This window comes from Nycticebus coucang, chromosome 7 (assembly GCF_027406575.1).
Source record: "Nycticebus coucang isolate mNycCou1 chromosome 7, mNycCou1.pri, whole genome shotgun sequence".
Classification (NCBI taxonomy): domain Eukaryota; kingdom Metazoa; phylum Chordata; class Mammalia; order Primates; family Lorisidae; genus Nycticebus; species Nycticebus coucang.
Window position 1 is genome coordinate 73,952,143 of NC_069786.1, and position 25,309 is coordinate 73,977,451.

General features: G+C 36.5%; 1 protein-coding gene and 1 non-coding gene across 2 annotated transcripts in view; one reads left to right on the top strand and one right to left on the bottom strand.

Annotated features, from left to right (window-relative positions):
- Positions 1-25,309, top strand: part of AGPS (alkylglycerone phosphate synthase) — a 145,347-nt gene that overhangs the window by 11,757 nt on the left and 108,281 nt on the right. Inside the window, exons 2-3 of the mRNA XM_053597450.1 lie at positions 18,819-18,908; positions 23,796-23,886. Of these exons, the coding sequence (XP_053453425.1) occupies positions 18,819-18,908; positions 23,796-23,886 (181 nt within the window). The remainder of the gene's footprint in view (positions 1-18,818; positions 18,909-23,795; positions 23,887-25,309) is intronic.
- LOC128590949 (U6 spliceosomal RNA) lies at positions 17,143-17,249 on the bottom strand. The gene has a single exon (XR_008381408.1). It is a non-coding gene; the product is annotated as a U6 spliceosomal RNA (small nuclear RNA).

Sequence of the window (25,309 nt, forward strand, 5' to 3'; positions counted from 1 at the left end):
AAAAAAAAAAAAAAGGAGGTAGGGTTCAAATTTTAATTGTTTCTGAGAAGGTGATATTTGAGCAATTATTTGAAGGAATCACAGTGTTTAGCTATGTGGGTACCTAGGCAAATTGAGTATTTCTGGTTTCTTATAAATATCACTTTATGTGCTGGGGAGGAAGGGAAGAACCCAAAGCAGTAAGAGCATCGGCAGTTTCTTGAAGTGTACTGTAAGCTGATTGTCAGTATCACATACAGAATGGTCACTGTTTGGCTATTTCTCATTTGAAACTCTTTCCTGTAGGAGTTTTGTCTCACTGTTGTCTCTAAATGGTATGTGGCCTTGGTGATCACGCATGTTGGAATTGAATAAACATTTTCTTGTGCTGAACGCAAGTTACTGGATATGCTCAATAAGACTTACAAGATGTATAAACCAGGAGTTCTATAACAGATAAACTTCCTTAAACTTTGCATAAAATTATCTCTGTATAGTACTCATTCCATCTTTATAGAAAGTCTTTCAGAAGATTTGGGTTTAAAAATGTGCTACCTCCTCTTGTCATTTAACCAAATCTTCACTTCCTGTTACCCCCTTTCCCCAGACTCCTACATCATGAGTCCAAACTTCACCCACTTTGCTGCCCATTATTTTGTTATGAAATTCTGCTCAAGTCTACCCTCTCCTATAGTTCAGTGGGTGAAGGTTTTTCATTTATGTTTTCTTTCTCTTAGTTCTGATCTCCCGATTTTGGCAAGGTTTGGGTAAGAGCAACTTGATTTAAATCATTTGCATTAAGGCTTTGTATCCCTTTGTGGTTATTTAATAGCTGAGGCTTCATTCTTAACTTTTCCTTATTTCTTAAAGTAGTACCCAAGTGTGGTCTGTGGATGACTCTCATCAAAACTTTCTGGGGGTGCTTGTTCAAAATATAAATTCTGAGACCCCACTGCCAGTGATCCTAAGGTTTAGGGTGGCATTGGAACTCTACTTTTAAATAGTTAGACTCATTTACACTCACAAGAAGCTTGAGAATCTGTGTCATTGTAATTAGGTCCTGAATTTAATATTTTTTCTCTCCTCCAAACTTTATGGAATTCATTTTTTTTTTCTGGTGAGTTTTCCAAAAACAAAGGCAACAACCCTAAATACCTGTCACTTAAAATAGAAGGAGCTATAGCTGATTACTACTATTAAGGGACAAAAACCCTCACTGTGATAAAAACACTGTGTACATCAAGCAAGTATGGATTTCAATCTTGGCTTTTTTTAGGGTCTTTCCAGGGGTATTGGTGGTCTGTTCCAAAGGCACAGTTGGGAGAGGAAACTCAGGATTGGTTTCTGTACCCAAATGACATACTAATATTTGGAGATTTTCATGTTTTCTTTGCTTTCAGTTTTATAGTTTCTGCAGAAATGCAAGGGTATTCCAGAAATGGCTTTTGGTCATTTAAAGCTTGGTCAGTATAATAAGCTTATGATACAATTCCTTTTCTAATTATTCGGAAGCAGGGAGAACGCAGTGAAAGTTAATTGGCATTTTCCCAGTTTGTGGTAGAGGAAGTCTAGAGTTGGTTGCCAAAATTGCCACATTAGTTAGATTACAAATGGACAAAGAAGGGAACAAATCATGAAATTTTGAAGTGTCATCCAAGGAACACAAGTGGTTAAGTGACATATACATCCTTGTTTCTTTGTCTTTTGCTGGGACAACTCCCTGATGCTTATTTGGATTGTTTTCCTCATTACATAGACTAACACGAGAGGATAAAAGTTAATATGGTTGTTCTTTTCTAGGACTTCAGAATGGAAGGTGTCAAGCTTTTGCATGAGAGCATGTGTGTGTGTGTGTGTGTACACTCACCTGCCTTAGCAGAAAATATTTGTAACATACACTGCTGTAGTATCATATAAATGACTAATAATCTGTATTTCTATTTTCAAAGACATCTTTCAGACAATCAAGAATTTCTTTTTTTTTTTTTTTTGTAGAGACAGAGTTTCACTTTATCGCCCTCGGTAGAGTGCTGTGGCGTCACACAGCTCACAGCAACCTCCAACTCCTGGACCCAGGCGATTCTCCTGCCTCAGCCTCCCGAGTAGCTGGGACTACAGGCGCCCGCCACAACGCCCAGCTATTTTTTTGTTGCAGTTTGGTCGGGGCCGGGTTTGAACCTGCCACCCTGGGTATATGGGGCCAGCACCCTGCCCACTGAGCCACAGGGGCCGCCCAATCAAGAATTTCTAATTGGTGGAGTATGGTATAGTTAGTGTGTAAGAGAGGTCTGGGGGGGAAGGCAAGGCACCTCAAGAGCCTGAAGTGAGTAGTGACTGCCAGAGTATTCTGCCAGTATATAAGGCTGGCCTTGCCTTACTTGCCTTTCTACCCTACCCCACCCTCCCTGCTTTTGTGCCCATCTATGGATTTCTTTTATACTTGTAGATTCCTTTTTCTTTCATTCATTTATGTATAGCAGATATAATAGGAGTTGGACTTTGGGACACGATTTTTGAACCTTGAATTCAAGTTTTTAAGTTTCTTTACAGTGCTAGTTTCTTGCAAACCATGGAAAGCTGATTGTAGGTAGTGAAATATATATTTGGTTTGCTGAATGTTTGAAGCTGACTCATTTGTAATTCTATCATTTAAAAAAACTTTTAGTGATTGTTAAGAAGACCAACAATGGATTTTATAATAAATCATCATGGAATTCCTGCATCTATATGAGAGAAAAAATTGTTGCCTTGGAACAGAGAGAAACCACCAAGATTCAAGGGCCAAGCAGCATGTTTTGCCTCAGATTTCAGAGAATTGTGGTAGTTCATGGTCCATAATTGTCAGTGTGAGGTTTCTCTTAGTTTTATTTTTCTCCATTTCTAGTTTCTAATCCCATCTGCCGCTTCCATGGGCACCCGTGACTGTTCTTGAATATAGGTGTGTGTTCTATAAAATATGCAGTGTTGTTTAGTTGTGTGTATTTTTTTTTTTTGATACAGAGTCTCACTGTGTCGCCCACGGTAGAGTGCTGTGGCGTCACAGCTCACAACAACCTCAAACTCTTGGGCTTCAGTGATTATCTTGCCTCAGCCTCCCAAGTAGCTGGAACTATAGGCGCCTGCCACAATGCCTGGCTATTTTTTTGTTGCAGTTGTTTAGCTGGCCTGGGCTGGGTTTGAGCCCGCCACCCTCAGTGTATGTGGCTGCCACCGTAACCACTGTGCAACCGGTGCCCAGCCTAGTATGCATATTTTGTAAGTGCCATTATGCTATGGATCTTACTGTTTCTTTGTGTTTACCACTGTTTGAAAAATTTCTTCGTGTTTCTATATGTTTATCTCTCTACCTCAGTGCTTCTGATTGCTACATAGTATTTCATGGAATGCATTTTCCACTTGTCCACTTTCTAGTGGCTTCAGGGAGTATATAAAGCATGTTTTCTTATAGAACTATATATGAATTTCTCTGCAGTATATCCCTGGGAGTTGTATAACTGGGCCTTAGAATTGGCATTACCTATGAAAGCTTAATATATGATTGCTCTGGCGATGGCTTTCTAGTAGTGTATGTGTATTCCTCTTCCTTCATACTCTTATTAACAATTGTTTGTGTTTTAAAATCTCATATTTAAGCCATTTTACATTATCACTAGCAAAAATTAGTTGAAAGAATTTATAATGGGGATATTGAGAAAAGACTGAAATTCTTGTTTTTTTTTTTTTTTGCAGTTTTTGGCCAGGGCAGGGTTTGAACCCACCACCTCTGGTATATGGGGGCTGCACCATACTCACCAAGCCACAGGCGCCGCCCCGAAAGACTGAAATTCTTGTTTCAAGTTTAAAGTGTTACCTGATAATGTTCAAGTTTTCCAAGAAAGCCCCCTCTCTGCAGGGCAAGGTTTATTACTTTATTGACTCATCTAGAAAATCAATCTTGTCAGAGTCCTTGTGTCAATTATATTTAGTTAGTCAGACTTACATTAGCTACCCTCACCAATAACCAAAGTTAATTAGCAAGCCAGTAGACTAATTTGTAATGAAAAATAAAATTGCTGAGCCTTTTGGCCATCTTCTTTGTCCTGTTTTTGTCTGCAGGAAATCAAAGTATAATCAGATGAAGGTAGCTTCAGGGCAAGAGGAAATATACTATGATTCAGATGTTTGATGGTGTTAAGCTATCAAGGCCTAATAACTTTCATTTATTTTAAGTCAAATGTAGCAATCTTGGAATCATGAGATGTATAGCAGTGTTCATTTTTCTATTTTTTTTGTAAGGAATTTAAATTATTATACTTATAACTAAGCTATTTACCTCTTTGAAAAGAAACTGCACTGTCAGATTGAGCCAGTATACAATTAGAAAGTGTTACAGTTTACCTGTTGAGATTTTTAGAAATAGCTTTATAGGTAGGACTTGTAGGCTAGATATGAACATGATTTTAAATTTATTTTAAAAGCATATACATTTTAAAATTAAGAATCAAATATCACAAAGTTTGCCTTTCTCACTGCAGTTTTTTTAATTCGTACTAGGAAGTCAGCTTCAAAAATTTTTTTTTTTTTTTTTATTGTTGGGGATTCATTGAGGGTACAATAAGCCAGGTTACACTGATTGCAATTGTTAGGTAAAGTCCCTCTTGCAATCATGTCTTGCCCCGATAAAGTGTGACACACACCAAGACCCCAGTCCCATCCCTCCTTCCCTCTTTCTGTTCCCCCCCCCATAACCATAATTGTCATTAATTGCCCTCATATCAAAATTGAGTACATAGGATTCATGCTTCTCCATTCTTGTGATGCTTTACTAAGAATAATGTCTTCCACGTCCATCCAGGTTAATACGAAGGATGTAAAGTCTCCATTTTTTTTAATGGCTGAGTAGTATTCCATGGTATACATATACCACAGCTTGTTAATCCATTCCTGGGTTGGTGGGCATTGAGGCTGTTTCCACATTTTGGCGATTGTAAATTGAGCTGCAGTAAACAGTCTAGTACAAGTGTCCTTATGAAAAAAGGATATCTTTCGTTCTGGGTAGATGCCCAGTAATGGGATTGCAGGATCAAATGGGAGGTCTAGCTTGAGTGCTTTGAGGTTTCTCCATACTTCCTTCCAGAAAGGTTGTACTAGTTTGCAGTCCCACCAGCAGTGTAAAAGTGTTCCCTTCTCTCCACATCCACGCCAGCATCTGCAGTTTTGAGATTTTGTGATGTGGGCCATTCTCACTGGGGTTAGATGATATCTCAGGGTTGTTTTGATTTGCATTTCTCTAATATACAGAGATGATGAACATTTTTTCATGTGTTTGTTAGCCATTCGTCTGTCGTCTTTAGAGAAAGTTCTAGTCATGTCTCTTGCCCATTGATATAAGGGATTGTTGGCTTTTTTCATGTGGATTAATTTGAGTTCTCTATAGATCCTAGTTATCAAGCTTTTGTCTGATTGAAAATATGCAAATATCCTTTCCCATTGTGTAGGATGTCTCTTTGCTTTGGTTATTGTCTCCTTAGCTGTACAGAAGCTTTTCAGTTTAATGAAGTTCCATTTGTTTATTTTTGTTGTTGTTGCAATTGCCATGGCAATCTTCTTCATGAAGTCTTTCCCCAGGCCAATATCTTCCAGTGTTTTTCCTATACCTTCTTGGAGGATTTTTATTGTTTCATGCCTTAAATTTAAGTCCTTTATCCATCTTGAATCAATTTTTGTGAGTGGGGAAAGGTGTGGGTCCAGTTTCAGTCTTTTACATGCAGACATCCAGTTCTCCCAACACCATTTATTGAATAGGGAATCTTTCCCCCAAGGTATGTTCTTGTTTGGTTTATCAAAGATTAGGTGGTTGTAAGATGTTAGTTTCATTTCTTGGTTTTCAATTCGATTCCAAGTGTCTAAGTCTCTGTTTTTCTGCCAGTACCATGCTGTCTTGAGCACTATGGCTTTGTAGTACAGACTAAAATCTGGTATGCTGATGCCCCCAGCTTTATTTTTGTTACAGAGAACTGCCTTAGCTATACGGGGTTTTTTCTGGTTCCATACAAAACGCAGAATCATTTTTTCCAAATCTTGAAAGTACGATGTTGGTATTTTGATAGGAATGGCATTGAATAGGTAGATTGCTTTGGGAAGTATAGACATTTTAACAATGTTGATTCTTCCTATCCATGAGCATGGTATGTTCTTCCATTTGTTAACATCCTCTGCCATTTCCTTTCTGAGGATTTCATAGTTTTCTTTATAGAGGTCCTTCACCTCCTTTGTTAGGTATACTCCTAGGTATTTCATTTTCTTTGAAACTATGGTGAAGGGAGTTCTGTCCTTAATTAGCTTCTCATCTTGACTGTTATTGGTGTACACAAAGGCTACTGACTTGTGGACATTGATTTTATATCCTGAACATTACTGTATTTTTTGATGACTTCTAGGAGTCTTGTGGTTGAGTCTTTGGGGTTCTCTAAGTATAAGATCATGTCGTCAGCAAAGAGGGAGAGTTTGACCTCCTCTGCTCCCATTTGGATTCCCTTTATTTCCTTGTCTTGCCTAATTGTATTGGCTAGAACTTCCAGCACTATGTTGAATAGTAAAGGTGACAGAGGACAACCTTGTCTGGTTCCAGTTCTAAGAGGAAAAGCTTTGAGTTTTACTCCATTCAGTAAAATATTGGCTGTGGGTTTGTCATAGATAGCTTCAATCAGTTTGAGAAATGTGCCACCTATGCCTATACTCTTCAGTGTTCTAATTAGAAAAGGATGCTGGATTTTGTCAAATGCTTTTTCTGCATCTATTGAGAGGATCATGTGATCTTTATTTTTGCCTCTGTTAATATGGTGGATAACGTTTATAGACTTGCGTATATTAAACCAGCCTTGCATCCCTGGGATGAAGCCTACTTGATCATGATGAATGACTTTTTTGATGATAAGCTGTAATCTATTGGCTAGGATTTTGTTGAGAATTTTTGCGTCTATGTTCATGAGTGAGATTGGTCTGAAATTCTCCTTTTTGTTTGGGTCTTTTCCTGGTTTTGGTATCAGGGTGATGTTTGCTTCATAGAATGTGTTGGGGAAGATTCCTTCTTCCTCAATTTTTTGGAATAATTTCTGCAGTACAGGAATAAGCTCTTCCTTGAAGGTTTGATAGAATTCTGGAGTGAAGCCATCTGGATCAGGGCATTTTTTGGTTGGAAGATTTTTTATTGTTTCTTTGATCTCAGTGCTGAAATTGGTCTGTTCAGGAGCTCTATTTCTTCCTGGCTGAGTCTAGGGAGAGGGTGTGATTCCAAATATTGATCCATTTCTTTCACATTGTCAAATTTCTGGGCATAGAGTTTCTGGTAGTATTCAGAGATGATGTCTTGTATCTCTGTGGGATCAGTTGTTATTTCCCCTTTATCATTTCTGATTGAGGTTACTAGATATTTTACTTTTCTATTCCTCGTTAGTCTGGCCAATGGTTTATCTATTTTATTTATTTTTTCAAAAAACCAACTCCTTGTTTCATTAATTTTCTGAATGATTCTTTTGTTTTCAATTTCTTTGATCTCTGATTTGATTTTGGATATTTCTTTTCTTCTACTGAGTTTAGGCTTAGATTGTTCTTCTTTTTCCAATCCCATAAGATCTCTTGTGAGATTGTTGATGTGCTCTCTTTCTGTTTTTCGAATGTAGGCATCTAAAGCGATGAATTTTCCTCTCAAAACTGCTTTTGCAGTATCCCAGAGGTTTTGGTAGCTTGTGTCTTCATTGTTGTTATGCTCAAGGAAGTTAATGATTTCCTGTTTTATTTCTTCCTGCACCCATCTGTTATTCAACAGAAGATTGTTTAGTTTCCATGCCTTTGGGTGGGCTCGAGCATTTTTGTTAGAGTTGAGTTCCACCTTTAGTGCCTTATGGTCTGAGAAGATACAAGGTAAAATTTCAATTCTTTTGATTCTGTTGATATTTGTTTTGTGTCCCAGGATATGATCAATTTTGGAGAATGTTCCATGGGGTGATGAGAAGAATGTATATTCTTTATCTTTGGGATGGAGTGTTCTATATGCGTCTGTCAAGCACAGTTGTTCTAGGGCCTCATTTAAATCTCTTATATCCTTGTTTAATTTCTGTTTAGAGGATCTGTGTAGCTCTGTAAGAGGAGTGTTAAGGTCCCCTGTTATTATGGTATTATCAGATATCATATTGCTCAGACTGAGTAAGGTCTGTTTCAAGAACCTGGGAGCATTTAAATTGGGTGCATAGATATTTAGAATTGAAATGTCTTCTTGTTGTATTTTTCCCTTGACCAATATAAAGTGACCATCTTTGTCTTTTTTGACTTTAGTTGCTTTAAATCCACATGTATCTGAAAATAAGATTGCAACTCCTCTTTTCTTCTGAATTCCATTTGCCTGAAAAATTGTCTTCCAACCCTTGACTCGGAGCTTTAATTTGTCTTTTGAAGCCAGGTGTGTTTCTTGCAGACAGCAAATGGATGGCTTGTGTTTTTTAATCCAGTCAACCAATCTATGTCTCTTCAGTGGGGAATTCAAGCCATTAACATTTATTGAGATAATTGATAAGTGTGGTAGTATTCTATTCATCTTATTTTGTGAGAGTCCATTGCTTAGTTTTATCTTTTGCATCAGTGTGGAGGTTAGGTTCTGTCCTTTAATTTCTGAGTTCTTACTTTGCTGCTGATCCATTGTGGTGGTCAGTGTGCAGAACAGGTTGAAGTATTTCCTGTAGGGCTGGTCTTGTTGTGGCGAATTTCCTCAATGTTTGTATATCCGTAAATGATTTGATTTCTCCGTCAATTTTGAAGCTTAGCTTAGCAGGGTACAGAATTCTGGGCTGGAAATTGTTCTGTTTAAGTAGATTAAAGGTAGATGACCATTGTCTTCTTGCTCAGATAGTTTCATTAGAGAAGTCTGCGGTCACTCTGATGGATTTGCCCCTGTAAGTCAACTGGTGCTTACTCCTGGCAGCTTGCAGAATCTTTTCTTTTGTCTTGACTTTGGACAGGTTCATCACAATGTGTCTTGGAGAAGCTGGGTTAGAGTTGAGGCGACCTGGGGTCCCATAGCCCTCTGAAAGCAGTGTGTCAGAATCTTTGGTGATATTTGGGAAATTTTCTTTTATAATATTCTCTAGTATGGCTTCCATTCCTCTGGGGCATTCTTCTTCCCCTTCTGGAATTCCTATAACTCGTATGTTGGAACGCTTCATAAAGTCCCATAATTCTGACAGTGAACGTTCTGCTTTCTCTCTCTTCTTTTCTGCCTCTTTTACTATCTGAGTTATCTCAAAAACTTTGTCTTCTACCTCTGAAATTCTTTCTTCTGCATGGTCTAACCTGTTGCTGATACTTTCCATTGCATCTTTAAGTTCCCTGATTGACTGTTTCATTTCCTTCAGCTCTGCTATATCCTTTTTATATTCTTCATATCGTTCATCTCTGATTTGATTCTGTTTTTCGATTTCCTTTTGGTTATTTTCCACTTTGTTAGCAGTTTCCTTCATTGTTCCCATCATTTCTTTCATTGTTTTCAACATGTGTATTCTAAATTCCCTTTCTGCCATTCCTAACATTTCTGTATAGGTGGAATCCTCTGCAGTAGCTACCTCATGGTGCCTTGGCGGGGTTGTTCTGGACTGGTTCTTCATGTTGCCTGGAGTTTTCTGCTGATTCTTCCTCCTGAGTGATTTCTTTTATCTGTTTCCTTGCCCTAATTTTCCTTGCACTTCCTCTTGCTCTTTAAGTTCTCGTGCCTGCGGACTAAGGGTTACAGGACCAGAAGGGTGAGAAGGTTGAAGAGCAAAAAAGGGATGAAAGAAAGGAGGACCGAGTGATAAGAAAAAAAAAAGAAAAATAGAGAAAGGAGAGAGGGTGGGTAAAAGGAATATTGACAAAAAGAAGAGAGGCACAGAAAGAGGGAGACAGAGCAATATAGGTGTACAGTAGGGTACTTTTATACAACCTTAAAAAAAACCCCACCTTCTGGGGGTGCCCAGTTGGGTGGTTCCCTTGAGGTCAGCAGCTCTTTGCTAACCTGATCAGACACAGTACCCCACCTCCACCAAGTAGAGAGGAAGGACAAAAATGCTATAAATCAAACCAAAACAAGCAAACAGAAAACTGTATGGGATAAAATTGGCTGGAAAAACCAAATAATAGCGGTAGAAACACTAACAAAAATGAAGTTCTAATTATTGAAATTGGCAGCAATGGGAAATTATAATTAAACTAGAAAAATTGAGAAAGATAAAGGATCTGTATGGAAAAGGTTGAACTTAAAAAACAAAACAACAATCAACAACATCAAAATAAACAAAAAAAACAACCAAACCAAAAAAAAAAAAACAAAAACACAACCAAAAACAAAGCAGTATGTATGTTATTGAATATTGTCTGGGCAACACGTGGTCTTCTGGGGTATGAGATATTAATTACAGTTCTGATACGACTGGAGGCTGCTAGTTTCTCAAAACCCCAGCAGGTAGACACCCTAAATCTCTCTTCAGCCTACTTAAAAGGCACTTTGAACTTGTTCACGTGCTGAGCAGAAGCTTTCCCAGGGAAGTGCTTGTCGCTGGAATCACTGCTGAAGTGGCTATCCACTTACCCTGTGTGCCAAAACTGGTCTCCCTCTGCCCCCGAGGGTTAGGGCTGCAAGGCGGCTCAGACCCGGCCCTTAGGCTACTTGGTCGCTGAGTTACCCGCGCCCACCCAATTCTAGCTCTGCAACCCTGAGGGCGGAGCTTGCCTGGGCAGATGGCTCACAATGGCTGCCTGTGACCCAGAGCCAAACACTATTAGCTCTGTCTGGCTTAGCTGCTCAGACTGGGGCCTTAGACAAAGGCCAAAGTTCTCCACATTCCCGCTCAGGTTCTCCCCAAGGCAGTTCAGCTGAGTGCCAAGTCCAAAGACACCAAAACAGTTCACAGGTAAGGCCTTTCTGGTTTGCAGTCTCGCTGCTACTGAACTTACAGTTGCGGGCGGGTTTAGACGGATTGAACACACGCGACCACTTGCTGGTTTTCCACTGTTTTAGTCCTCCTCTTGGGGTCCAGAAGTCTCTCGCTGACTCCCTGTATCCTCTCAGGGGTGATGATAGGCAGATCCCGCCAGCCAGAGATGCCTGGAGTCCTATCTCCCTAGACTCATGGTGCCCAGATGCAAGGAAGCTGTTACTCGGCTGCCATCTTGGTCCGCCTCCTCCCAAAAGTTTTTTTTAAAAATAAAGCAGCCAGTAGTCATAGTATTTCATGTTTAGAATTTCTTTCGTAGAGTATTTTTTCAGGTATGTATCTATTTTATTAAACAAATCTTGTTATCTTTCTCATCACTTTTATTTTTTTACTATCATGATTTCCTTTAGGTTATCTATGTCTAGATAGATAGTATGTGTGTATATCTATGTCTAGAAGAAATTAAGCCTGCAACCAGATAATAAGGATTTTAATTAACACAAAAAATTCTTAAAGGATTTTTAAAAACCTCTATATATTGTATTGTACTATGTATGAAATTGGTTTGAATTTAATGGATACTGAGGTAGAAATCCAGCACTAGGGTTTAAGTTTCATACTCCTCATTTCTCGAAAGTTCTGAGATCATATGATCTTTTTCTTATTGTTTAAATTGGAAAATATATCCAAAAATTTGGTTATCATCTGAACTGAATAACAAAATATTTTTATTAGAGTTCTGATTATTAGGATTTTATCAGAATAACTTTTTAAAAAAGTTTAATTAAAAATGGATTACTATTTTTTCCTCTTATTTTCTAATGAAAAATATGATTAGAAATGGATATACATATGCATATACATATGTATCAGGATGCTTGCAGTTTATTACTACCAGAGAAGTATTAATCCGGCGGTTTTGTATGTGAACGGAGACTTAACAGGGAAATCTTTCCATTTTAAGAATAAAGGAAGGAACTCTTTATGGTCTTAGTAAGGCTAAATCTAAACATTTCACTTAAATATTGTACACTTTAGGGAAATACAATAATACTGAATTTGTTGAAGTATATCATGGGAGAATACTGCCACCTTGTGTATATGTGATGCTATTTTATGTCTCCTTTTTTTTCTGTTATACCAACTAATACTTTGCTTTTTCACTCTTTGGTCCTGTGGTTAGGTGTGTAAATGTGTAAAACATTTATGCACTGAGAGAGGAAAGGAGGGAGGGAGGTGGGGTCTTGGTGTGTGCCACACCTTTTGGGGGCAAGACAGGATTGTAAGAGGGACTTAACAATGCCATTACAGTAACCTGGTTTCTTGCACCCTCAATGAATCCCCAACAATTTAAAAAAAAAATTTTATGCAGTAAAATTAAGCCAACTTTTTTTGGTTGGCAGGAGTTGGAAGGGTCTTGTATATTGAAAACATTAAATTTGTTGTGATTAGTTCTTAGAAGTGGTATGTCTGGGAGGATGTACTGGTTAATTCACCTCTGGAGTTAGTTGAGAATTATATCCTTTTACTTGAATCTTCTGGGAAGTTGGTGATTCTTTTATCATTACTCATTTCAGTGTTTGCAGTGCTTTGGGGGGTATTCTGGATGGCAGAATTCATTACACTAGAGGAGATAGTGTTGGTTTCTGACCATCATATTTTTTGATTTTTTAAATGTTTTCCTTCAGGTCAAGTGCAGAAGAATGACTATAGTCCAGGTTGAGCATCTCTAATTTGAAAATCTAAAATCGAAAATGCTCCAAGATCTGAAACTGAGATATTGATACCTTTACTTTTTAATGGTTCAGTGTGTACAAACTTGGTTTTATGCACAAAATTATTAAAAATATTGTATAAAATTACCTTCAGGCTATGTGATAAGGTGTATATGAAATATAATGAGGCATCTCATTATGTATATGCAGATATTCCAAAATCTGAAAAAATTCAAAATCAAAGCATTTCTGGTCCCAGGCATTTCAGATAAGGGGTACTCAACTTGTAATAACATTTAATAGTTAGAAAATGTTGATGTGAAGAAAAAATGAGTTCCCGTAAATCATTTTGGGTACCTGAGAGCATGACAGAGTTTTAGACACTACCTCTTTCTAAAGAGGAAGAATCATAACACTGAGAATTGCCTTTTGTATGCTCACAGCTAGCTTAACTTTATGACAAAGGGTGCTTCTCTGGGCATAGTTTTTCTTTTTTTGTTTAGCAGGCCTGGGCCGTGTTCGAACTCACCAGCCCCGCAGCGTGTGGCCAGTGCTCTAAGAACTGAGCTATAGGCGTCCAGCCTGGGCGTAGTTTCTTTATCTGAAAAATGAGCAGCTGACTGGGGTAATTCCTAGGAATTGTTTTGAGTTTTAAATTCTGTGATCATGTAATGCTTTATTCTGATTTTAAAATGTTAGTGCTAATGTAATGCCCTTCATAGTACTTACACTGTTATCTTCTATATAAGAAGTTATTTTAAAATTTAATGTGATCATATAGTTGATGTTTAACTATCCTAGTATATATTTGTAATTTAAGGGATACACGTGTATAAAAGTTTAAAATCAGAAGCCTACTAAATTTACCTACACATGGGATACCTGAAGGTATCAGGAAATTGGTTTGTGGTTAATCTAGATTTTAATTATATACTATTTAAGCATCTGTGTTTTGGGCACAGTTGCATTCCAGATGCCAACATTTCACCTCCAAGAGAACTCCAAAAGGTGATATTTAAACATGTGCTTGCTCCTACCCACTTAGTAATGTACTGTTGCTTACTAACAAACTTCTTTGCTCACTGATCTAAACTTTCGTGTTCCTTGCTTTCATTCTTTGACTGTAAGAAGACAAAAAGCGAGTGTTCACAGCAACCACTGGTAACAATGTTATTAGTCCAATTTTCTGATTGGGGTAAAAAGGGAGAAGCAAGTACATTTGAAAACTTAGAAATTCTTTAGGATATTACCCAACTTGAAAACGTAAGTAAGGCCAAACGTTCTTCAGTATGTAAGTGTCTTCATTTTGTAGTTCATAGCAGCAGATCTTTCCTTTTTACCTTGAATTACTTCCTTGTGAAATTCTGAGAGCAAGCCCTTATAATCAGGTTTATTAGCTTTTTACTTTAAGGCAATCTGGGTATAATTTTTTTAAATTCTAGGGATAATTTTAAGGAAAAAAATTTTTTTTTTTTTTTTTGAGACAGTCTCACTGTGTCACCCTTGGTAGAATTCTATGGTGTCACAGCTCACAGCAACGTCAAACTCTTGGGCTTAAGCGATTCTCTTGCTTCAGCCTCCCTAGTAGCTGAGACTACAGGCGCCCTCCACAATGCCCAGTTATTTTTTTTTACAGTTGTCATTGTTGTTTAACTGGCCTGGGCTGTGTTTGAACCACCAGTCTCATTGTATGTGGCTGGTGCTCTATCCGCTGAGCTACAGGCACCACTGAGGAAAATGATTTTTATTCTTAAACTTAATAAACATTCCAGATCCATCATCTGTGCTGTAAATGATTTCCCAGGCAAAAGGACTATGTTGGTATTTTTGCATTTATTTTGTGTAAAACCAAATTACTATTTTGTAGATTACAGATTTCATGATAAATGTGTAAATTCACTAATAAAATACATTCACATATAAAAATCTTTGTGCATATTATATAACATTAAATATGTTACTTTTTAAAAGTATACATTATTTTTCTAATACAAATTATGGAAATGTAATAAGAAAAATACTAATTACACTTAATAGAAGTGGAGAGAATTTAATCATGATAAGCAAAGTGGAAATAATCTAATCTGTTTGTTTTTAAGAGACAGGGTTTGCTATGTTCTCAGGTGGGAATGCAGTGGTTATTCACAGGCACAATTATAGCATACTGCAGCCTCAAACTCCTGGCTTTAAGTGATCCTTCTGCCTCAGCCTCCTGAGTAACCTAATCTGTTTTTACTGTTTTTTTTTCTACACACATAAACAGAAATCTTAAGTGTGTCAGTGGCGACAGTCATTAAATTTTTCTGTAGAGATTTTTTTTTTAAATCATAGATGTGTACATTAATGCAATCATGGGGCACCATACACTGGTTTTATATACCATTTGACATATTTTCATCACACTGGTTAACATAGCCTTCCTGGAATTTTCTTATTATGTTAAGATATTTATATTCTACATTTAGTAAGTTTCACATGTACCCTTGTAAGATGCACCGTAGGTGTGGTCCCACCAATTACCCTCCCTCCACCCATCCACCCCACTCTCCTCCTCTCCCTTTCCCCTTGCCCCATATTCTTAGGCTATATTTGGGTTGTAGCTTTCATATGAAAGCTATAAATTAGTTTTATAGTAGGGCCGAGTACATTGGATACTTTTTCTTCCATTCTTGAGATACTTTGCTAAGAAGAATATATTCCAGCTCCATCCACGTAAACACGAAAGAGGTAAAGTCTCCATCTTTCTTTAAGGCTGTATAATATTCCATGGTGTAAATATACCACAATTTATTAATCCATTCGTGGGTTGATGGGTACTTGGGCTTCCATGATTTGGCAATTATGAATTGGGCTGCAATAAACATTCTGGTACAAATATCTTTGTTATAATGTGATTTTTGGTCTGTTGGATATATACCTAGTAGAAGAATTGAAGGGTCGAATGGTAGGTCTATTTTTAGATCTCTAAGTGTTCTCCAAACATCTTTCCAAAAGGAACATATCACAGTATCCCAAAACCAGAGATGTTGGCGTGGATGTGGAGAAAAGGGAACACTTCTACACTGCTGGTGGGAATGTACACTAATACGTTCTGTAGAGATTTTTCCAAAAATTGTCTTCCAGAACTTTCCTTTACAGCAGTGGTTCTCAACCTTCCTAATGCCGCAATGTATTTTCATTGTTAAAGAGGGGTCTGTAGGCCGTGTGCCTGTCTCATCCTTAATCATCAGAGAAATGCATATCAAAACTACTTTGAGATATCACCTAACTCCAGTAAGATTAGCCCACATCACAAAATCCCAAGACCAGAGATGTTGGCATGGATGTGGAGAGAAGGGAACACTTCTACATTGGTGGTGGGAATGCAAACTAATACGTTCCTTTTGGAAAGATGTTTGGAGAACACTTAGAGATCTAAAAATAGACCTGCCATTCCATCCTACAATTCCTCTACTAGGTATATATCCAGAAGACTAAAAATCACATTATAACAAAGATATATGTACCAGAATGTTTATTGCAGCCCAATTCATAATTGTTAAGTCCTGGAAGAAGCCCAAGTATCCATTGGCCCATGAATGGATCAATAAATTATGGTATATGTACACCATGGAATATTATGCAGCCTTAAAGAGAGATGGAGACTTTACCTCTTACATGTTTACATGGATGGAGCTGGAATGTATTCTTCTTAGTAAAGTATCTCAAGAATGGAAGAAAGTATCCAATGTACTCAGTCTTACTATGAAACCAATTTATAGCTTTCTTATGAAAGCTATAACCCAATTATAGCCCAAGAAGAAGGGGAAAGGGAGGGGAGTGGAGGGGGGAGGATGGGGTGGAGGGAGAGTAATTGGTGGGACCACACCTACAGTGCATCTTACAAAGAAGGGTACATGTGAAATTTACTAGGTGTAGAATATAAATGTCTTAACACAATAACTAAGAAAATGCCGTGAAGGCTATGCTGACCAGCTTGATGAAAGCATTTCAAATTGTATGTAAAACCACATTGTACCCCATGATTGCATTAATATACACTGCTATGATTTAATTGAAAAAAAAAAAAAAAGAGAGGTCGTGACCCACAGGTTGAGAACCACTGCTTTACAGTGAAGTGGGAGTGTTATGGGATTAGAAGAAAACATTAGGTGTTAGTTTATAACTAACTTATCTACAAATCCAGTCTCTTGGGTAGTCTTTGAACAGTTTTGTATAGGGACTGTAGTTTTTTTTTTTTAAGAGACAGTCTCACTTTATTGCCCTTGGTAGAGTGCGGTGGCATCACAGCTCACAGCAACCTCCAACTCCTGGGTTTAGGAGATTCTCTTGCCTCAGCCTCCCGAGAAGCTGGGACTACAGGTGTCTGCCACAATGCCCGGCTATTTTTTTGTTGCAGTTTGGCCAGGGCTGGGTTCGAACCCACCACCCTCAGTATATGGGGCTGGCGCCCTACCCACTGAGCCACAGGTGCCTCCCGGGACTGTAGTTTTTTTTTTTTTTTTTTTTTAAATATGGAACGCTTCACGAATTTGCATGTCATCCTTGCGCAGGGGCCATGCTAATCTACTCTGTATCGTTCCAATTTTAGTATATGTGCTGCCGAAGCGAGCACGGGACTGTAGTTTTTATTGATAGTGAACTGTAACTTTAAAGGGAGCATTCCTCATTCTTTGTTTCAATTTTATGTATAGATAGAGATTTCAATTCCTAATTAATTACTTGGATTTGGTTCAGTTGTGTTATGTTCATGTTACACTTATTTGAAGAGAGTTTGAACTAGAACAGGAATTATGAGTATAAAAAAATTTTTACTTGTCAATTGGCATTTTCTTCTTCCTTGAAAATTATGGAAAATTCGAAGAATGCTTTCTGAATACGTCTTTGTTTTGAAATTTTAGTGCAGCAAATAACTTTCAAAATAGAGAACGGTTTTTGTCAAAGATTTTGCATTATAAACTGCATAGTTGAATTTGTAATGAGATTCACCTCCAGTTTATTTCGGTGACCCAAATCACAGCAGGGCACCATGTATAACATCTAATAAAAACTGACAGAATACTTCAGTGTGGTTGCTTATTGTGTTCTGTGTGGACCCAGACCTATCTATTCTTATGTAATGTGTGCAGAGTTGAATGATTAAGTCATTGGTTTTGGTGAAAATGATATTTGAAACTATGAAATACTTATTATTAATTTAGAAATTAAAAAAGCATTATGTGTAGATCAAGGTGGACATTGTTGGTTACATGGAAGTTGAAGGATTTAGACTATAAACCCAACACTGAGATTTTTAATCTACTTTCTTAAAAGTATATTACTAGTGAACTTGCCTTGTAAATTGGTCTTTTTTTCCTACAACAGCAGATTAATAATTGTGAATTTTTTCTGATACTTAGAAAACTTTGTTTTTTGTTCAAATGAGTTCTCAGTTATAATCGCAAAACTTTTAGGCTGTCCAACAATGTAAACTCAATAACCAGCACAAAATAAAGCAATTTGTACTTAAAATGTATCTTATTTCTTTTATCTTCTTTTTCTTTCTTCCTTTGAATGTATTAATATTATTGGTTGTAGCTTTCTTTTTTTTTTTTTTTTTTGTGGTATTGGGCCGGGGCTGGGTTTGAACCCGCCACCTCCGGCATATGGGACCGGCGCCCTACTCCTTGAGCCACAGGTGCCGCCCGGTTGTAGCTTTCTTAAAGTAGGTGCTGCTCATCAGAGTGATTCTATATTGAGAAATATTAACATACAGACATTTTAATATATACTCATTTAAACTAACACAGTTATCAGTGGGCATGAGGTCTCTTAAATTATTATAAAAGTTAATAAGCAGGCTCAGTGCCTATAACTCAGTGGTTAGGGTGCCAGCAACACGCACCGAGGCTGGTGGGACCAAACCCAGTCAGGGCCTGCTAAACAACAATAACAAAAAAATAGTTAGGTGTTGTGGTGGGTGCCTGTAGTCTCCACCACAGGGAGGCTGAGGCAGGAGAATTGCTTAAGCCCAAGAGTTTGAAGTTGCTGTGAGCTGTGATGTAATGCCACTCTACCAAGGGTGACATAGGAAGACTGTCTCAAAGAAAAAAAAAAAAGTAAAAATTAAAGTAACAATCAATGATATATTGTTTAGTTTTCAGATGTTTAGCATAGGTCTCATTTATCTTTTTTTTCTTATTAGGCAGGAAGTTATGAAATGGAATGGATGGGGATATAATGATTCCAAGTTCATCTTCAATAAGAAGGGCCAAATTGAATTGACTGGGAAAAGGTAACCCTGATTTGTTGACGCCTTTGTTTATTCTGTCTTTCTTTTCCTCTTTTTTCCTACAAATAATTTTAAACCTACACAAAAATATAATTATCCCTCTTCCAATTTAAAAATTGTCAACGTTATGCCATAATTGCTTCTTATGTTTTTCTGTAGTACTTCAAATTCTGGCACTGTCAAGTTACCTCTAAAAATTTACGTATGTGTCCCTTTAAATATAAGGACCTAATATAGCCAGTTATATAATACTATCATCATATCTCCGAAATAACAAAAAATTTATGTCTATTTAGTCCATATTCACACTTCCCTAACTGTCTCACAAATGCCTTCATTATTTGAATGAAGATCCAAATAATGTCTATAGCCACCCTACCACTTAATCCCCACACCACCGATTTGTTGAAAGCAATTTTATATTTAAGCCTGTTAATTTACATCTGCGTGTGAGTTTCTGTGAAAGGTGAGCGTTTTAGGTCTGTGTACATATACATGTAAATAGTATTTAAAAAATTAGTTTCTGTGATATGTTAGAGAAGAAGTAACAAAAATAAGTCATTTGTGTGATACCATTCACATTTCTGAAATGTTTTTGGTAAGTAATGTGTTGATAAGAATTATAAAGTATATCTATTCAGTCATACCTCAATAAAGCTGGAAAAAATTTCTAAAGGATATTTGTATTATTACTATTGGTTCTAGATGTGGACATAATTGTAAAATGCATTCTTAGTTAATTTTAAGTAATACTGCCTCTGGTGTGTCTATTGAATTTTGATATAACTTTTGAAAGGGCAGCAAGTATAAATATGTAATACTTCAATGCTGGCCCTATAAAAATAAAAATTTAGATAAGTAAAAAATTGAATTAGATCTATTACAAATCTATTCCAATATAATACTTTAATTTAATATTGGTTGGGCATTAGTTTAATGTTTTTTAAACTCATATGCTATATCAACATATTCAACTGTCAGTAATGAAACACATTTATTCTTTTGGAGAAATTATTTCCTTTTCTTTGCTATATAATTAATTCATTTTTCTGACTTATATGTATTTTGGCCTAAAATAAAACCTCAGGAACTAATTTTAATGAAAGTATTAAGATGTACATTACATTTTTTTTAAATAGGAAAAATAAATATTATCTGTGTTCTTATTCCCATCCTTTAGTGTGACTGGGCAGCATGCAGATGGAAGCTTAGTTGAGAAGTTGTGTAATTCAGGTAGAAGGAATTTCTGGTTAAAATTAAATTTACCAGTGTTCTAAATGTTGAGTTTTATTTTTTAAATGGAGTTGTAATTTCTAATACCATAGAAACTTATGCACGTGGAGATTGGCTTTTCAAAATCTCCTGGAGGAGAAAAATAAATCTTGTGATCTTAAAAAACCAACTTTATCTCCTCTCAGACACTGTCCTCATTTCTCTCTTTCTTTCTTTTTGAACCTGGAATGTACAGCATTTCGGGAAGTGGGTAGATAGTCATTTGCATTTTAGCAGTCTTCTGTACTGTAGGCTATGTACTGTATTTGGAAAGGGGTCACCTTTTAGTTTTATGGGTAATGTTATTTGTGACTGATGGCATTCACAAAGGTCTTAAGATGATTCTGTCACGAATAGCAAAGATCTGTAATTCACAGAGATGCAGAGTAATTGTACATCTTCTATTAAAATAGAAGGGCCCGGTATTAAAACTTAGTATTTACGAATTGCTACTATGCTAATACACATAGTAGCATATATATTAAAACCACCTTCCCAGAATTTATACTTTTTACCTCACTGACACTAAACATATTTTATATACTAAATGATTAACTTTAGTTGTTTTAATATGAGTCTGATACTTAACTTTCATTCTGCTTTCTGTAGATTTATGAAAAGGTATTATGTAATACTTCAAACATAGCCTTTCAGCTTGATTTTTAGTACTTGAGACATTTGTTATTTTTTCTTCCTTCTGCTATTTTGGTTTTGCTAACTTTTAGGTAAAGATTGGTCTGAGAATTTTAGGTAGTAATTTTGTTGTATATGAGGCTAACAGAATAAGTGATAACTCACTCAGATCCCACACTGTGTAGTTGTTCAAATTTTGTGACAAAATGAGTGCTTTCGGTCACTTCAAATTAAAAATTATTTTGGATAGGGTCCAACACTGGCTCCTTTAATATTGAATTCTGCATTATTATGAACATAAGTTTACTTACTTTTGGTGCAGAGTTTCATTAACACCCACTGGCTTTGTTTTTTTTTTTTTTTTTTGGTCATTTTCTGAAATGAAAGTAATCTTTTGAGGCTCATTGCTAAAAGCTTTTGTGTTTTTCCAATTTCCAATGAAATGAATGGGAAATACAGTTTGCCCTTCTTACCTGCAGGTTCCACAACCAGAGTCAACCAAGTGTGGATAGAAGATACTTTAAAAAACAATACAGTAAAAGAATACAAATACTAAATACAGTATTACAGCTATTTACATAGCATTTACATTGTTTGAGGTATTATGAGTAATTTAGAGATGATTTAAAGCATATGAGAGGATGTGTGTGGGTTATATGTAAATACTGTTCCATATAAGAGACTTTAGTCTGAGGATTCTGTTATCAATGGGCATTCTGGAACTAATCCTCCTTGGATACTAAGTGAGGGCTGTAAGTTTGAGTGAAAGTATTTCATGTAGTACATTTTAAATAGTTTGTAAGACATACACATTAAAACCAGTATATAGGGCGGCACCTGTGGCTCATAAGAGTAGGGCACCGGCCCCATATGCCGGAGGTGGCGGGTTCAAGCCCAGCCCTGGCTAAAAACTGCAAAAAAAAAAAAAAAACAACAACAAAAAACCCCAGTATATAATCTATTCTAATCTAGTTTTCAGTATTGGTTTAATTGTTCTTTGATCTGGAATATATAGTGACTGTTAGAGCCTGTCTTCACTTAAAAACACACACAAAACAAAACAAAAATAGCTATAGAAGGACTTAAACTACTAGAAAAAAGAATTTTGATCTTATAAATATATAAATCATATATCAGATAAATTCTAGATATATGCTTAAAGCTATACACCTGCTAGGAGAATGCACACAGTATTTTTCCAAATGTAAGGTAGGCAAAAAGCAGAGAACAAAAAGCATTAAATAATAAAGGAAAAAAGTGTGTCAGTTAAACACAGTGGTTAGGGCCCCAGCTACTTACATTGAGGCAAGCTGGATAGAACCCTGCCCGGGCCTGCTAAAAAAACGGTGACAACTGCAACAACAAAAAAAATAGCCAGGCGTTGTAGCGGGTGCCTGTACTCTCAGCTACTCGGGAGGCTGAGGCAAGAGAATCGCTTAAGCCCAAGAGTTTGAGGTTGCTGTGAGCTGTGATGCTATGGCACTCTCCCAAGGGTGACATAGTGAGACTCTGTCTCAAAGAAAAAAAAAGAGAGTGAAAGGTAAGTCACAGAGTAATAGAAAATGTTTAATAATACATTATTTTCTTGATTACATAGTATATAAAGATTTCTTATAAACCAGTAGGAAAATGAGCAAAAAACTGAAACTGGCATTCAAAACAGAGGATATTCAAGTGGACATTAGATATATAAATAGATGTTCAATCTCACAAGTAATCAGTAAAATTCAAATTAAAACTCCAATGAGATACCAATAGAATGTCTTAGAGGTTCATTTATAGAATTACTATTGCATTCTTTCCAATAATTTATTTTTCTGCTGAGATTTTTTTTTTTTTCTAATTTTTGGAAAATATTTTCTGCTTTGTCCTTTTGCATACTTATAATAGCTGCTTTAAAATCCTTGTGTGCTGGGCAGGGTAGGATGCTAGCCACATACACTGAGGCTGGCGGGTTCGAATTCGGCCTGGGCCTGCCAAACAACAGTGAGAGCTACAACCAAAAAATAGCCAGGCATTGTGGTGAGTGCCTGTAGTCCCAGCTACTTAGGAGGCTGAGGCAAGAGAATCGCTTAAGCCCAAGAGTTTGAGGTTGCTATGAGCTGTGACACCACAGCACTCTACTGAGGGTGATATAGTGAGACTCTTATCTCAAAAAAAAAAAAAAAAAATCCTTGTGTGCCATTTCCAATATCATTGGGACATCTGGCTTCAGTCATCATTAATTGCCCTTTCTCTTGATTGTGAATCACATTTTCTTGTTTGTTCATATCTAGTAATTTTGGAGTGTGTCTTTGAAGTCTGTTTTGCATTATGTTTTGTAGGTACTCTGGATTCTGTTACATTCCTCTGAACAGATTTTTTTTTTTTTTTTTAAATCAATCATTTAAACTTGACTCATCTCAGACTCCAAATGTGTTTCTGTGGTGGTGAGCAGCTGGATTTTCTGTTAAATTCTTCTTAGTTTAACTGGGCTGCTCAGAAGACTTTATTACATTCTCCATACATGTGTCATTCCGGGTCAGCCAAACATTTGGGGATAATTAATAAATAGTCCCTCTCTGAGTCTCTCTGTGATTTTCCTGTACACTTTCCAGATGTGTTCACTCCAAACACTTCCACTGATTCTTCAAGCCAAGAAAACTATAGCTTTTTCAGCATTTTTGTTACCTTTTATGGCACCAGCTAGGGCCTGTTCTAAGGCTAAAACCTATTTAAAAAACGAAACTGTGAAGTCAGGTAGTGCTTTTTTCCTTCTTCCAAGTGTAGGACTCCTCTACCCTACTTTTGCCTGCTTTTCATCTGTCCGTACTGCCTTCAGATACCTGGGTTTTATTTGTTTTATTTTATTTTTGTCCAGAGTTTATAGTTGTTTGAAGGTGAGTTTGGTTGATAGGAACTGCTTGACCATTACTAGGAGAAACTAAGCTTTACATTTGAACTTAAGATACCTTGTTCTAATATTTTACCTTCTTTTTACCTTAGGTACCCTCTTAGTGGCATGATTTTACCAACTTTTAGAGAGTGGATCCAGAATATCCTTGGTGTAAATGTGGAGCATAAAACTACCTCTAAAGTAAGTAAATAAGAATGATTACTAGTGTGCTTAAATGTGATTTTTATATTGGTCTTGTTAAGTGGTTGGGGCCGTTTTGTAGTGTCACAGATCTAGTTTCTAATCTCTGAATTTATCTGAGATTTATCAGGCAAACTTTTCATCCTCTCTGAGGAATAGCTGTCTGTTTTACCTCTCACGGGGTAGTGAAGTGCAAATTATTTACTTTCCTGAGAGTACTTTGTTACAAAAATAAAAATTGTTGCTATTTTAAAATTATTTAATAGATTGACAGTAATCTAGGATTAATATAGAATAATTTTTATATTCAATATGCGAACATTTGAAATATTTGAAGAATTACAAGATGAAAATTGAATTAAGATGAGTGATAGAGAATATTAATTTTAGTTCATATAGTTTCACTTTTCTGAAGTGAGATAGAAAACCTTAAACTGCGTGCATATGAAAATAATGAAGTATTTATAGCGTTTCTCTATTATTATTTTATTATTTTTTTCTATAGCATGGTGTTCTGTATGTCTCTCTTATTGGATATAAGTTCCATAAGTACAAGGGCTGTATCTTCAAATAAATCCTCCCCTGTATCCAACATGTTACTAAAAAATGTTAGGTAGTCAATGATTATTTAGATTTATTTATAAATCCATAGATATTTTATGCTAATTATTAAATTAGACTGAACTAATTCCTCTTTCTCTGAAACCAAACTTTTTTTTTTTAACTTCTAACTTTTCTTAACTGTCCCTTTTCAACTCTTAAATCTCTCTCCCTCTCCCGTTTGTAATTATGTACTTGTTTTTGACATTGATAAAATCTACATACCATATAGGGAAATTTTACCAGGTTTACATGCACTCTTTTTTTTTTTAAGCTCTTGAGACCTTTTTAATTTTTGTCTTTTTTTTTTTTTTTTTTTGCGGTTTTTGGCCGGGGCTGGGTTTGAACCCACCACCTCCGGCATATGGGGCTGGTGCCCTACTCCTTGAGCCACACGCGCCGCCCAAGACCTTTTTAATTTTTAATGACTTAAAATATTAATCAGTATATTTCATTGAGGTTCTTTGATCACTTCTTCTACCATAGGTTGAACTTCATAAAGGTCAAGATTTTTTTGGCCTGGTTGCCTACTTAACTGTTCACTGTCTATGCAAAAGTGTCTTGCTCTTAACTCTGTAAATCTACATTTTTTTCCTCAATAAACTTTGTTGCATTAAAAATTTCCCCTATTTAACTCACACTCACACATGTCTCACAGGACCTAGAACAGTGCCTAGATTATAGCAGGCACTCAGTTAATATTTTGTGGATGAATACAGTATCTTAATGAGAGACTGAGAGAATATCGAAGTATTATATTTTTTTATATATAGTCTCGTACTTTCTTTTTTCCAAATACTACATTATACCTTTCTTTGAAATA